A 15,891-nucleotide genomic window follows, 5' to 3' on the forward strand; every position below is an offset into this window, starting at 1 on the left:
GCTCACAGCTCTTTTGGCAGTGCTACCCCTTCCGTATTTCAATTACGTTTTCCCTCACACCACACTACTATTCTCATACCTGATAAGGAGCAATTCGCGCTTTCGTCTCCCTTGCTGCTGCAGCTGCACCACCATAAGTGGTCTTTCCAGGGTAAAATGGAGAATCCCCAAGCTGGCTTGTCTTAAAGACAGAAGTGTTTCCAAGTGACTACAGAAATGTATTATGATAAGTGGTTAGTAAAATGGCTACACATTCAAATTGATTAAAATTAATACTGTGCAGTACTTACAGGAGAGGGAGATCCAAAAGCAGATAAATTGAATGCAGGTTTTTTAGAGCTACCTGCAGGATGCTGTGAGAGGGAATGAGATCTTTCAGCCTCTGTGGACCAGAGCAGTGGTGCTGAAGTATTTTTTGAAACAGTGATATCTGCCAAAATGACACATGCTATATGTAAATGCCTTGTGTACACAGAAAAATTTAATATTAAAGATCACACTAACTCCAGAGTTCTTTAATACAGAAAAATAAGTCTTAAAGAATGAAAAAGTCCCCTAACACTCACTTCTCCAGCACTCTAACCTTCAGAGTTCTTCAAACAGATCAATTTCACATATGGTATGAAAACCAAGTATCAACTCTGAACTTGAAATCTGTTCACAAAACTGCAAATACGCTACCTTTCAGTAATCTTTCAAAAGCATGTACAAGTTAATAGTATGCTTCCAATGCAGAGCAATTTTATTTTTTCTTCTTGCATGGCAAAATAAAAGGAAACTGCATAAACACTGGTGCATCTAAAATGATACAAAGTTTCTCCTATGTTGGTAAAGAGTTGGAGGCCAGAGTAGGTCAGAATTGCACACATTTTAAACCTGAAAAATTCCTCAAAGGCTGAACTAACAGAGTTAACGACCTATTTTCCATGTATGTTTTATGGAGACAAGATCAGAAAGCTCTAGTAAACTCAGGTTATAGTGCTAAACCCTGGCAACACCTACTCTGAATTGTAAAAATATGTTCTCCAGAGCACTTGCTGAGCATTCCCCAATCCCCATTTATATGGGGGACTAGAAAAAGCTGCAAACCTGCTGTTAGCCCTTTCTCAGTTAGATCGCCTATATCCCCATCTACATCAATACAATGTTTTTTTTTTTTTTACTTTAAAATGGTGTACATTCCTTACTGAATTCAGCCAAAGACATGGCAGTATTGACAACTGATGCCTTCTACCAAGAAAGGTCAAAAAAGCAGCCCAAAACTTACTCAGTCAGAATAGTTCCTTCATTGACTCCTGGTGAAAACACAGGAAAACGTCTTGTGTTTCTATTTGTCACCCATATTTATTCACATTTAACCAGCTGTCAGTTAGATATTCTGAGTCACTCTTCCTTCTTGGCAATCAACCTAACTGTCAAGCTACAGCGAGTCATCTTCAGTTCCTACTATCCCAGTTCAATATTTACAGATAACCTCGCTAAAAGTGTGTTTATCAGCACTGACTCTTGTAACAAATGTATTCCAAAGCATGGTTATATTAAAAAGGTGACAGGATTATATACTTCTAAAACAATAAAAATTAAATTTAATTCTAACATCCAAAGCTGACATTCACCTACTTTATTTCCTAAGGTGATGTGGAATATTAAAGAATGCAAACTACTTCATGTTATCAAAAAATCAATTAGAGAACATGAAAGTTACCTTTATCAGATGCTCTAGAGGAGAAGCCACTGGTTGTTGAGATGTTATCATCATCATGTTGAGAGGTAGAATCTTTTATTTCTTTTACAAGAGACAGCCCAGGACTGCCAATGCCAAGTGAAGAAGATGTAGAGGGCTGACAATGCGGTACTGTGGAATCCAACACGGTACAGTTCAAATGGCTCCGATGAAGAGAGGGCCTTGTTAACACATCTGAGAAGTTCAATGCAGATCTACTCGTGGATGGTTCTAAACAAGAAAAGGGAGACAATTAGCTTTCCTATAGGCAAGATCACAGAAGCCAAAACCTGTTTTATATCAACAGTCATGCTAGCGCCAAGTTCTAAGCACAAAAATAGAGAAGCCGAATTTAACTTCTTCCTCACCCAGATAGAGTTTCATCTAACTGTCTGATTACAACAGCAACACTGCTTGCAATACTAAGTATTAATATCTCATTAAGAAGTAGTTAACGATGAGGTTTTACAACACCAAATTCTGACCCCATGCTCAAGTGCTCTAACACTGGGTCTTTCACTAAATCAAACGTGCATAAATTCCTTCTTCTGCAGATAAAGCTTGCAATAAGCTTTCAAAAATTTGAGATTATATGGCAAGTTACAGACAACTCTGCAGTTTATATAATCTTTTAACAAAAATGATGTTAATCTGAATATATAACATGAAAATGTGTATTTGCAGAGATTTGGGGGGGGCGTTGTCTGTTTTGGTGTCATCATCCCCCCTCCCACATTGTACCGTACCCGGTCATGCTCCAGGCAAAACTATCTCCTGTCCATTAACTTTTGAGATTTTGGTACAAAGGACAAGTAAGCATCGTGGCCTCAGTTGCAAAGCGGGCTTTTTCCTCATGAACCAAAGGGTCTACAAACACTGCCAGTGTCCTGCAAGAGGTGGTCTCACAGCTCCAACTTGCCACGTGAACAGAACAGCTATTAATGGATATCTTGCCTGATATCCATGTAAGTCCACAGTCTCTCCTGGGATTTCTGGGTATGAACATAATTTTGAGTCACTATCCTCTTGATATTTGCACTCAAGCTTAAACTAGCTAGTTCAATCTTCATAACCACCGCAGTACTAGTAATTAGTTCTCCAAAGCACTGGTAGATTTTTAGGACTCTCTTGTATGAGATAAAGAAAGTGTTATCAGGCTGAAGGCTGGCCAAGCAAAGGAATACAGGCTCTAGCACATTGGTACCTCAGAGTTGAAGAAACAGGCTTTCTAAAATTATAATAGTAATAATAATTAAAAAATCTTATTATTAACTGTAGCAAGAAAGATTGGTCTACAACATCCACAGACTGCAACACAAGCTACTAAAGGTTCTACAATGTCCATCTGCTCCTGATTTCTTGGAGCTAGAAAGTTTGCTGTGCAGCTGTTCTTACTGAAACGTCCTTTCACACTGTTCTTCAGAAAAGCCAACACGTGTTCCTCATTCATGAAGACGTTCTCTATTCCTTTATCCAAACTTACTCTCAAGCTACAGCTACATAGAAAGCAATAAAGCTCCTTATTTACAATTAGATGACATTGGTGACAAAGTTATTTCCTCATTATTTTTCATTCTGCCAACAGAAGCAACTGACTTTCCACACAGATGGTTATGTACGTGTGCTCAGACAAAGCTTCTCTCCTTACTAGAAATTAAGTTCCACAAAACTGCTAATTTAAGAGAAACTCAAATGATAGCATATGCAAATTTACAGAAGAGAACTACAGAAACAGTGAGAGACATAGATATAAAACAGATTAATCTTTTATACAGCAAAGGGGTTGCAAAATTCTTTGCCAAGGGTCCAAATAGGTTTTCAAAGACCCCGTGCTAGCCATGCACACACCTTAATGTTACCAAATATTTCGAAAAGATTAATGTCATAAACCAAGTTCCCCATTTCTCCATTAAACTAAAAAGGAACTTTACTAAATTGATTGAAGAAGCCCAAAGGAAAAAAAAAAAAAATCAGGACATGAGAAGGAATTTTCCTCTGGCATTCTAGCATCTGGTCTTTTGTTCTGAGGACAACGAAACAAATTAATGTTTTTATTACCTTAGGCAATTAGATACAACTTTCATTCCAGACCTATTAAAAAGAAAATGTAACCCAGCACACTTGCAAATTAATTATTATCAATATTTTGCACCTGGCTAATTGACCACCTGAAGTTAACTGATGACTTCCAAGAGCTGTAAGACAACTTCCAGTATGTTTCGCAATTATGTTTACAGTTTAAAGCTAAGACAGTTTCACAAACAGTTGTTGGGGTTTTTTGTTTGTTTTTGGGGGTTTTGAGGCATTTTGGTTTGTACGAGGGTTTTTTTGGTTGGGTTTGGTTTTTTTTTTTTAAATTCTGTCAAAAAGCTCCTTGCAGCTTCCCTTAGAAATTTAGATTCAAAACTAGAAATCTGCGAATAAATACAGATGGCCAGAATACTAAATGATTTTTCACATACCTTCTAAATTAATTCTTGCTGATTCAGGTGTGACTCTCCCATCAATCACTATGGTATCTTCATTTGCATAATCATGGTGATAGTTTACTGGATTCTCTTCCTGGTTTGTAGATTCATTTGTATCTACACATTCATCTTCACTTTTATTGAAATACTTCTGCAACCATCCTGGTACGATGTTTTTCACTGATTCTGTCACTCTGCTAATGATTCCCTGCTTGAAAGAAAAAACACTTGTTAATTACAGAAACACAGTCAACAGCATATGCTGGGATGCAACCTTGCGCAGACCTTGAAGACAGACATTAGATAGCAAATATTCAGGACAACAGTAAGATAGAGGGAGTTGGATCTCTATGCTTCTGGGACACACATGACAAAAATTCACCTAACATTGATTTACTACTAACCTATCAGTTCCTGCACTTCCCAGTGACCTTGGCAATGTTCAAAATTCTGAAATTTCATCCAAAGTTCACCAGAGGCTTGTCAAGTCACAATGACATCAGGAAATTATATTTCTAAACAACTCCTGATGTACATACTTTTTTTGAGGAGGACTCTCCTCTTAATGCCTTCACTTGAAAAACCATCAGAAACAGAAGCTCAGCAATTATCTACAGTCATAGTGATGACCATAACAGCTGCTAAAATCAGTGGACTTATTTCTAATTTTTCTAATGCTGAACTGCAGTAACAACGTGTATCAAAAAACCACTATTATGCTCTGAACTGTCAGGGTATCCTGAAAGAAATCCTGGAAGAAACAGCTATAGTTGAATAGAAGATGCCTCACTACAGGACTGTTAAATAGATCCATTTTGATCAAATTTCATTTCATGGTATGTTAAAATTTTGGATCCCAAACCTTAATATTCTGCAATTACTGAATACATAAAAGCCACTTCCATTTTGACATTTACCAATTATTTGCAATGCTTACATTCTATGTTTAAGAAATATTTATTTACTATTTTGTTTTAGGCAGTCACTTGTTCCCCATCATGCCCTCAAAATTTCAACACACCTTCCTGTCAAATCTCAACCCCACACAGCAGATTGCTTGCAGCACGGAGCTCCCTCCCTCTTACACTGACTGCAGCCACAGAACCAGCTGCTAAATGCTGCAAACTGCAAGCAAACGTGAAAGCTACCTCATCAATTTCAACATTTTGGAAACTGAAAAGTAACAAGAGTTAAACAGATTTTTGTTGAACTCCATTGTCAGTTGCTAACAAAGGCTCTGGCAAGATACTTTGATATTTTTCCAGGATTAGGCAACAAAATTTTCTAGTCAAAATTATTACTCAGGCCTAGAAAATTGAGAATATTCTTTGCACATGTAATAGTTACAGTCTAGTAAACAATTCTGAAACAAGAACTCTGCTGAATTCAACTTTCTTAAAAAATGTAGCACACAAACGAAAAAAGAAGCCCATATCACTTATTCAAGTCTTTCATACATGATAATGCAAACACTGACTTACAGGACTTATGAACAAATTAGACACCCTTGAATCTGGAGTTAAGAGGGGGGTGGGGAAAGAGGAGGAAGGGAAGGTAGAAAACAAAAAGCCTTTTCACAGAAAGAAAGTCATCTTACTTTACAATTTGACATTTTTCATAATGATCTGTAATTTAATCTTGTACTTGCACAAAGACAGAATAAACATCCAGGGACAGTTTAAACCAGGCAGAATACAGTGTAATAAACACATCCATCACAATTACCACACTAAGATGCACACAAGTATGTCATGCTCAGGATGTTGCTGCTGTTCTACATAAATACTAAGCCTCAGCTTTCCAACAAAAACTACTAACTGCATGTAATACCAGAGCTCACAAACAGTTCAGTGCATGGTACCAGCAAAGAGGCAGTCCCTACTCTATCCCCAGCCCCTCATTTCCACCTTTCCCTGTGACACACTGTCCCCCTTTTTTTGGGGCAAATATTTTGCTGCTATGAATAAAAGCATATTGGGAACACACAGGAGTTAAAATCTGCCAAAATGAGCAAATGGTCAGGACACAAACTGCATCCAAGGCAATGCTCTTTCCAAAAAGCTAAGCACTACTGCATTCAGTATTGCTAGCGAGTTTCTCCATTACAGAATAGGTATTATTGGCCATAAAATAGGCCTGTATTATTCTCTTGCTGAAGAAACCCTCCCAGGACTCAAAGCTACCTGAGGTTCAAGATGGAAGAAGTCGCAGGCATCCAGAAGAGTAAACACCCAATCATTATAATCCAAATGAGTAACTGGAGAATGTAGCTAGACTAATAATTAACCAAGATGACATTTTACCATCCATATCTAAAACCAGACTGGTTTGACCCTTTCTTGCATATGGCAGCCTTGCTAGCATTCTCCACATCATCAGCGCTTTAAGATTGAGCTGGGTAACACAAGGTAACTTCCCAAACCAATCCAGGAGCTGGAACTTGCTCAGCGCAGCCATACTGTAGCAAGTACTAAGAGCCTGCTCCATCTGGCTTAGGCACAGTGGAAGACAAGAAGCATAGTTTTATGCTCCAGAATACTGCTGGCTTAGTGACAAAGGAAGGAAAAGCAAAATACACGAAATGCACCTCCATTTTCTGTCTGCAAAATGAAAATATTGATTAAAGGCACTGTGAAAGAACTATGCAGGCATTACAAACAAGCATCATCAAGCACAGATCTTCCTAAAAAAACCACCTCCCCCCCTAAAAGCAAGCCACACACCCCAGGTATGCCCATTCACCAAAAAAAAAAAAAAAATCAAGAAAATTAAAATTTCTTATGGCATCTCCTACCTGCCCACCACAGCTGAAAGCCAATCAATAAATCACCATGGTCAGATTCCTTTCCAAGTCAGGCAGTTAAGGTACCACTGACCAACTACACTTTTAAACGTGCACACTCCCTATTCTTGCCAGGATGTTCCAGCAAAGTGTCACGCCTTACACTGTCTTTAAAGCTGGCATTTTAATCTTACCCTAACTTTTAGTTTTCTTATTTTTCAACTTCAGCACACGTGTTCGAACCCCCTCTCGCTCTCCCTGGACATGTAACACAAGCCTACCCTGTCAGCAGCAGAGCACTCTCCCCCTACAGCCCCTGTGCCACCAGCTCTGTATTTCGTCCATCCCAGGTTCCCTGGCGCTACCATCTCCCCACACAGGCATCAGTAATCCTGCTAGAAGGCCGACAAGGATACTGCACACCTCATTGATGCAAACAGATCTTCGGAGGTCTCTAACAGGCTTATTCCTCCAGCAAAATCTGAGCAGACTGCTCAGATCCCAATCTCCTCATGCCACAATTACGTACCAGTCCCTTCCTGAACACCTTCATTCACCACAGCTACACCAAACACGCTACTGCACAAAAACTCTTCTACTTCCAAGCCCAGGCTGCGAGCGGAGGAAGTGGCACTGGCACACAGCTTTAACACTCACAACACCTTATTTCTACAGGCCATAGAGGCATCAAACTTCATATCGTGAAAGGGCAGAAGATGCCACGGGGCAATCCTGCCTGCCCGTAGCAGCGTTTTAGTCAGTAAATGTGTTTTAGTCCTTAACTGACTGATTTCAGCAGTTTGAGCGCTGCTGTCAGTACCAACAGTTGTCTGCTCATCTTAAATGCGCTCATACTCTATTCTCATCCTAAAAGATCAGAAGGAAAGCAGAACAAAACAAAAAAAAAAATCTACTGAAAAGATCCAGTAGCTTAGGAATAGATATTTACAACAGTTTTTCAAATTCTGTGCATCATCCTAAGTGTCTGCAGCTCTGCTAGATATATCTAAGTCTATGTATACAAACACCACAGCAACAGTAACTACCGTTACTCAAGGCATATTGCCTTGAGATGCAACTCTAAGCAAAAGATATGTAGATAGAAATACTAACCAGTAAACAAACAGGTGTCCTAGTTTACTACTTTAAAATACCATTTCTTCAAAGGATTTATATAAAGAAAAAAAAAATCAATAGGTTATGGTCACAGTTAAACTTCCAAACTTAAAAGCAGGCTATTTCTTGGCCAAAAATATTTACAGAATAGGACAGTTTTCCCAGCTCATAAGGGTCTTTCACATAGCATGGGGGGGGAAAGTGCTGGCAGGAGTACTCAGCAATGATGCATTACTGGAAAACATCTATTTTTGTAATTGAGTTGATTTCAGTCTGAGAGGCTTAAGTAAATCCCACTATACAACACAGGACATACTAAAAAAAATTGTATAAAGGTCATACACTAACATGAATTTGTCAGAGATGCAAATGCACAGCCGGATAAAAGAGCTAATTTCCAGTTCACTGTATGCACACCTCTGAAAAGCATAAAGTTTTTACCTCCAGGCCTCTCAGAGATTTCTTTCCTTCCCATCTCAAAGTTCAAGTTATTAAACCACATGAATCAGTAAGTCCTCAAAAAGAAAACCTGCACCTAATGGTGAAGTTCACTGAGATAGAGCAGATTGATCTAACCATTTCCAACTATCAAAAAGGAATTTTCATGCTCCCTCCATCCCCCACGGTTACCTCATGCCAGCTCTGGCGCATAGCAGGCTACTCTCCGTACTAGCTGAATTCATTAATCTGGCAAAAAGTACATATTTCTCTGCGGGACTAAAGAGTTCAGCTGGCTCAGTGCACCAGAACTGGCCCGAGAGAGCAAGATCAGGCAGCCAGGATGAGAGGAAGAAGAAAGAAAACTTCTCCCTTCTTTTAACCATCCTGTGCCCATACTGCCATTAAACAGATTGTCCCTTCCTCCTCTTCACCTCACCCTTTCCTTGTCCTGCCACTAGAACATACATGCAGCCAAGTGACAAACTGTACCAGGGCTCTATCAAATAGATCCAGCCAAAAATTTGTCTATAGACTGTGACTGAGGGCATCAGGTCGCTGGTCCAGCTCACCATGCGGCTGCACAGGTGCTGATGCAAAAGCAGGAATAGAAATGGAAACATGGCATGACTGTCTCTTGCAGCGACACAGACAGACTGGCTTAAACTAACTCTGCTTTTGCTATTTAGGGAGTGGTTTCAATTTGGACGTAGGACAGCAGAGTTTGATATTTCATTTAGTAAAAAGGCAGTAAAACTTATGGCTTAATATGAACAATATGTTACTGGAATGTCATTAATTATGTAACATTTGAAAAACAACAATTTTATTTAAGGCAAGTGGACTAGTTCAGATTTATTTCAAAAATCATGACGAAGGGATTATGATTCCAGATGCCAGTGTATTTCCTTCTCATTGCTTGAAGTAAGCCTTATTTTCCTGACTCTAGTTAGCTTTAGGATAAACATCCCAGGGAAATTCAGGTGCTGTTTTACATTTTGGCACTGCTTGCACATCTGTATCCATCATTATCACTTCCACCTGAGTGCAAAAAGCCAGCATATGCTCTGATAGATAAACTGGTGTCTACCCCACTAGGTTCAATACTTGTGACTCTGAATGGTTTTATCTCAAGTTTTGTCCACACCTTTAGTTGACACAGTGACAACATTACAAAAGAGAGCATGAAGTACAAGGCACCTTTCTTCCTTCCTTGTAGGAAGCACTACATTAGGCTCTAGTTAATCCTCAGCCGCAACCAGCGATGGGTGCTGTAAATCACCGAGCATACATTCAGTGTTACACTTCAAGACAGAAATCTATCATCATCAAAACCAAAAAATGTAAGATTAAGGACACTACTTTCACTTACAACTTTGCAAGCAGTTTTAAAGGAGTTCATTCTTAATCTAAGGAGGGACTCTAAGTACTATTTTGTTATTGAAAGACTGCCACACTTACGCAGTGTGCCTGCAGCTAAGTTTCATAAACAGTATGTAGAATTACACTAATTTGAAATGCTGCTCAGACTCTTTTTTTCTTTTGCTGTAAGGGAACCCTATAGTCTAAACCAATGATTCTTACTTAACAAGTACAACAATAGCTAAAACAACGTGGCATCAGGATAACAAACTCTGACATAACCACAGGGACAAGAAGCTTAAAGTTTTCAAAATTAGAATGATCAAGAAATACATTTCCCATAGCACCAGATGGTCTTTACAAGGCCATTAGTACAAGTTATCAGATTTAGCAAAGTATGGTAACATACATTTTATATTTACGATTTAAATACACAGTTTAGTCATAAAATTGTCTATCTTATTTATAGGTATTCTTTATACAGTAAGACCCAATTCATCACAGTATTTCAACATCACCAAACACAGAAGCAGCAAACTCTTCCTCTTTCCTGCATTTACAGTAAATAAGAAGTTTATGCATACAAAGGCTTTCAAGGTATCATACCCCATACTACAAATTTGCTACCTCCTATAATATACTAGACTTCCAGCAATGAATTACACATTTTCAGTGCCACTTTGCCTAAAAGCACTCACAAACATGGTATTCAGGCTAATCTATGGCACACAGTAGTGAGGACACATTATATATGCAAAACACAAGCAAGGGCAGGCCAAATTCTGCAACAACTCCTGAAGCAATGGTTAAACGCCACTCAAGGGCAACTCACAGCTTGCTGATGTCCATCCCCATGTCCAGTGCTTTCTAGTGCAGACAAGACTTTATAGATAACTTGAAGCATATTTCACAAAATGAAGTACTTACTGCTACAAAATTTCATTCCTGCCACTTTGGAGTGGCACTCCAAAGTAAATCACAATCTTCAAACAAGAAGACTGGAATTTAAATTTTTAAATTAAATGTGGTGTTAGCAAAAGATAGCAAAGTACTCTCATGCTCCCTCTGAAATATCTTTTCTATTCATGCTGATCTACAAACTGAGCTGACAATACGATGTGCTAGTGGTTTTGCAAAATGTAATACGTCGATAGTGTTGCACATTCAGTATATCTTATTCACAAACTTGAACATGTAAGTTAAAATTAAGTAACCAAAGAATCATCTTTAATTATTCTCTGTGATCATCTGATACTTTAGCAAAACTCAAAGCCTTCCTACTTTTTAAGTGTCATACGTAGACATTGTCTAGCAAATAAAAGTTAAACCTCACAATTCATCTAAACCAGCAGAACCTGCAATTACTTTAACCAGGACACATTCAACCCTGCTGCATACGCTTCCTGACTAGATCTAAAAACATAAGAATTGGTGCCGAGGAGAAACTAAAACACGGACTCGGGCACAGCTGCTTTAGCTGTAGCGGCAGCTACTGTTATATTATTTGACATTTTAAGGTAGTATTCTGAAACTGTAAAGCCAAGATAGGCTCACCTCTGCTGCAGGGCAGTAATCTTCAGTCATAAGGGGCAGCAGTGTCTTTCTGGCCATAGTTTTTCATCACAGCTCAACTGACAGAACCAAGAGCATCTCACAAATATACAACCAATATCTCCAAATACTGTTCTCTTACCAGTAACAGGAAAAAATTGCCATTGCACATAGAGATTATTTTTTTAGTGACTGAAGGTAATGGCATCTACAAATCTGTATATATTCTACAACTCTGTAAAGTAAGTTTAATAACAAATACTAAGGGCTGACATTAGAATAGGTGCACTGTTCCAGCTAAATTTAATATGTAACTAGTCGCACCACAGTACTTCCCTAATACAGCTACATTTAAACCAGTTTAAACCTTGTTTACATCTGCTTAGCTCCGGATGACTTAAACTACAAATGCACCTATATTACAGGCTTGCACATACTGGTACAGTTTTTAGTTGCCAATTTGATATTTTGTTATTGTAAATATTTCAGTGCCTCACTAGACCTGTAATCCAGTCTCAAAGAAAACACCAGTTGAACAGTTTAACTCTTTGCTTGGTGTACTGTAGTCTTGGAGGTCACCAGACCCTGAGCTCTAATAGGGAAAGAGTTGTGAGACTCATCTTCAAAAAAGTTTGAGTCAAAATACAATCAAAACTAAAAGCAAAGTCAGCCAGCTTTCCAGGACACTCTCACACAACTCCTTCCAACAGCAGAGCTATGGAGACGATAATAAACAACCTCAGCAAGGAGAAAGAAAATTTTCTAGTGGCACAGGTAGTCGCAAAGCTAGCGTGTGTGCTAAAACTGTACCTGTAGGACTTCAGTACATGTTGGTGTCCATGCGTTGGCATACACATTTTTTTCCCAGCAAAGGTGAATGTAAAGATGAACTTATGCTTACTTTAAAACACCTGGTGGTCACAACCAAGCCAAATACACACAAAGGCACTGTAATTAAATGCAACATGCAATTATGAGGTGAGTTATAGAAACTCAAAGGAAACTCCCCCCTTGGAAATATTAGCACTGCTGCCCCAATGTGAAAGCTTTAGTGCTGTCACATTTCCTAGACAAAGGGGAGAAAAACATTTAAAATCTTTTCTTGTCAAAAGAAGGGGAATGTCTTTGTAAACTCTCCAACAAAAACAAAGAAAAGCAAATCTCATCCTTAAGAGAAGATCTTTTAATTAATAAGTACTTTTGTACAGTAATCTAAAATACCACAATGACAAATACTGTATCAGCAAGTTGCAAACCTACTTATGCTTCAGGCAAAGTCAAACAAGCTAGTTCATACTTGCCTTCACTCCATTTTAAGATGGCCCAACTGACTTGGCTTAAAGGGGTTTAGAGAGCACTTACCCTGTCCCTTCCACCAACAAGGTTGGGGGTATAACAATCTCCCACCAGCGGTGGTGATAAACAGCTGCAAATAACACCACCTTCAAGTGGCTCAACTGCTAGCAAAATTAACATTTCTTTGGCTTAAAACGTGTATTTAAATTGTACCTTCAATTAGCCAGTTATAACAGGCAGACAAGACCTGTTTAGGCATAAGCAGAAAGCAAGTCAAGACTTTTAAGCAGCATTATAAATAAAAATAAAATAAAATATGGAATGTAGTGGCAAGAAGGGAAGATACCTGGCACAAGAGATCTGTACAAGGGAAAATAAGAAATATGTCCAAATTTAGGGCAGTTGTTCATGAAACTGCACAGGTAAGTAATTTAATACCCTAAAAAGTAATAAAAAATTCTGCCTAATGGCTAGAATTCTTCATTAAAAAAATATTGTGGGCACTTAATAATTCTTCATCATTGAGGACTTCTATTGTACATTACAAAAAGCACAGAGGAGAGTTTTCATTATATTGTCTTAGTAGTACATACCAAGAAATGTATACTGAGGAACAACTCCTCCCCCTTCTCTCACGACTGTATAAACATCACTACTCAACATATTGTACATGTACAATAGCTACACAATAAATACTGGATTGATTACACAGAACATTATGAAGATAGCAAAAACCCCACCAAGTTGTTTCAAAATGGAAAAGCATATCACATGACCTACCACTAAAAAAAACCAGAAGACACCTTAAAAAAATGGTCTGGAAAACAGCAACCCTAGAGAAAAGCCTCTTAGCTATTCTCTTCTTGAGGGCAACCTTGCAATTTACTCTAGATAAAATGCAACAGTGAGATGGAGGCATTATTTCTTCCCTCAAAAAGCAGCATAGCCCTGAAAACAGAATTACAGGATGGACCAACAAAAAGGATTACAAACCTAGAGTAACATTGACATTTACGCTGAAACCACGTCTGTGTGTGCTCTGTGGTCCAACAGCGGCACTGACAGAACTGCGCACGCACACATGGAGGCTGTATGGCACCCCAGAGGTCACCTACTACTCAGAGAAGGGCCAAGAACAGCAGGTCACCCATGGCTGTGTCCACCTGGGTTTTGAGCACCTCCAGGGATGGAGACCTCTCTGGGCAGTTCTTCCAACATGTTGGCTATCCTCACAGTTAAAAGATTTTTCCTAATATGAAATCAGAATTTCCATTTTTTGCAACTTGAGTCCATTGTCTCTTCTCCTATTGCTATGAACCTCCTAGAAGAGCCTTGCTCCACCTTCTCTATATGCTTGTTGGGTATTTGCTCTTCTTAAGCTGAACACATCCAGCTCTCTCAGCCATGTGCCTCAGCCCCCTAATCATTTTGGTGGCCCTCAACTAGACTCACTCCAATATGTCAACATTTTTTTGTACTGGAGAGGCCAAAACTGGACACAATGCTCCAATGCAGTCCAGATGCAGTCCTGGAAGTTCTGAATAGAGCGGAAAAAACCACCTCCCTCAACATCCTTCCCACATTCTTACTAATACCATCCAGTATGCAGTTGGCCTTCTTCACCTAAATGGCATGCTGCTGACTCAGGTTCAACTTGCTGTCCAGCAGGTACGCAGGGTTGTTTTGTCCCAGATGAAGGACTTAGCATTTGCCTTTGTCAAACATCATGAGGTTCCTGGCAGCCCATTTCTGTCGAGACCCCTCAATGGCAGCCCTACCCTTCAGCATATGACAGGGCTGACGTTCCCCCAGGTTTGGTATCATCTAGGAACCTGTTGAGGACGCACGCCATTCCTTCATCTCAGGTTGTTAATAAAGACATACAACAGTATCAGCCCCAATACCAACCCCTGAGAGGCTCTATTAGCAATCGGCTGCCACTGGAACTTTGTACTGCTGATCACAACCCTTTGAGGCCAATGGTCCCGCTAGTTTTCCAACCACTTTACAGTCCACGTGACGAGTCCATATTTCACCGATTGGGCTACAGGGATAACATGGGAGACCATGCTGAGGGCCTTGCTGAAGTCCAGGTAAACAACATTCACTGCTCGTCCCCTGTCCACTGAGCCAGTCATCCCACTGTTATGAATTTGTTACAGGATGCTATGGTAGCCCCCATCTGCACTGATCTGAAATAGCTCTGCTCAAACTTTTTTAGGCAAGCAAAAGAGATTTTGAACTCTGTCCTCTCGCAGTCCTTCGAATCAGCAGCAGCTCGGTTCCTTCATGGCAGGGGAGCAAGAACTGGTTCTAATTACTGACTGGAGGAATAAATAACTCAGAGGAAGTGATGTGCTGCCAGCAACCAAAGGCAATTTGCAGTGCCCCAGCTAACACAGTCAATTATTTCATCTGCTTTTTTCTTCTCCTAAGATACCGCTCACTAATATTGTTTTTCTCCAATACTTCACAGCCTCCATGGCTGTCATGACAACATTTTGAAAGACAAAACCCAAAATATTAATAAAATGCTATAGCAATAATCATTTACAATTTGTTGTACCACTGACAGTACTGTTAGTCTAAATGAGAGAAAACTGTCAGTATCTCAGTTTAAAGAGTTCTTCCCAACTAGGATACATTTTTGTTTACGGTAGCAGTAGAAAGCCAAGTACCAGATTTAAACATCTGTTTTGCTAATGCAATTTGATATTGCTGGGACAGAGACAAAACCTCTGATGTTAACTACTATCCAATTCTTTTAAAACAAATCTTTAAATACACATTAAACATTTCCTCAAATCTATTCATATTTAGCTCAATGTGCTAACGTACTACTATACCAAAACAAGCGGAGAGATGCATACAAATATAAATAGAACCACCTAAGCATGCTTCAAGGTGCAATCCTATTGATAGGAGTTAAACCAATACAATTATACTTGTGTAGGTTCCTATGGACATTCTTAATAAAGATGTCTTTAATTAACATTTTCCTGCTTCAGGTTTATGAAACATTACCTAGTTTACATTACTCAATATGATAGTCTAGGAACTCTTTAGCATGAGGGTTTCAAAATTTCCTCCCAAAATAAAGCTGGTGGTTTATAAGATTCCTTCTGCCCATTGCCTGCAGTCACTGCCCGTCAAGA

At 39.1% G+C, this 15,891-nt stretch overlaps 1 protein-coding gene across 6 annotated transcripts in view; it reads right to left on the reverse strand.

Moving 5' to 3' along the window:
* NUP153 (nucleoporin 153) overlaps positions 1 to 15,891 on the reverse strand; it is a 47,096-nt gene that overhangs the window by 26,458 nt on the left and 4,747 nt on the right. For 4 of the 6 annotated variants that reach the window (XM_075493834.1, XM_075493832.1, XM_075493835.1 and 1 more), the window contains exons 2-5: positions 4,186 to 4,402; positions 1,706 to 1,954; positions 291 to 430; positions 80 to 208 (exon numbers count right to left, since the gene is read on the reverse strand). In XM_075493834.1, the coding sequence (XP_075349949.1) occupies positions 80 to 208; positions 291 to 430; positions 1,706 to 1,954; positions 4,186 to 4,402 (735 nt within the window). The remainder of the gene's footprint in view (positions 1 to 79; positions 209 to 290; positions 431 to 1,705; positions 1,955 to 4,185; positions 4,403 to 15,891) is intronic. The other 2 variants (XM_075493831.1, XM_075493833.1) reach the window with 2 other exon arrangements.

This window comes from Mycteria americana, chromosome 2, assembly GCF_035582795.1.
Source record: "Mycteria americana isolate JAX WOST 10 ecotype Jacksonville Zoo and Gardens chromosome 2, USCA_MyAme_1.0, whole genome shotgun sequence".
Classification (NCBI taxonomy): Eukaryota; Metazoa; Chordata; class Aves; order Ciconiiformes; family Ciconiidae; genus Mycteria; species Mycteria americana.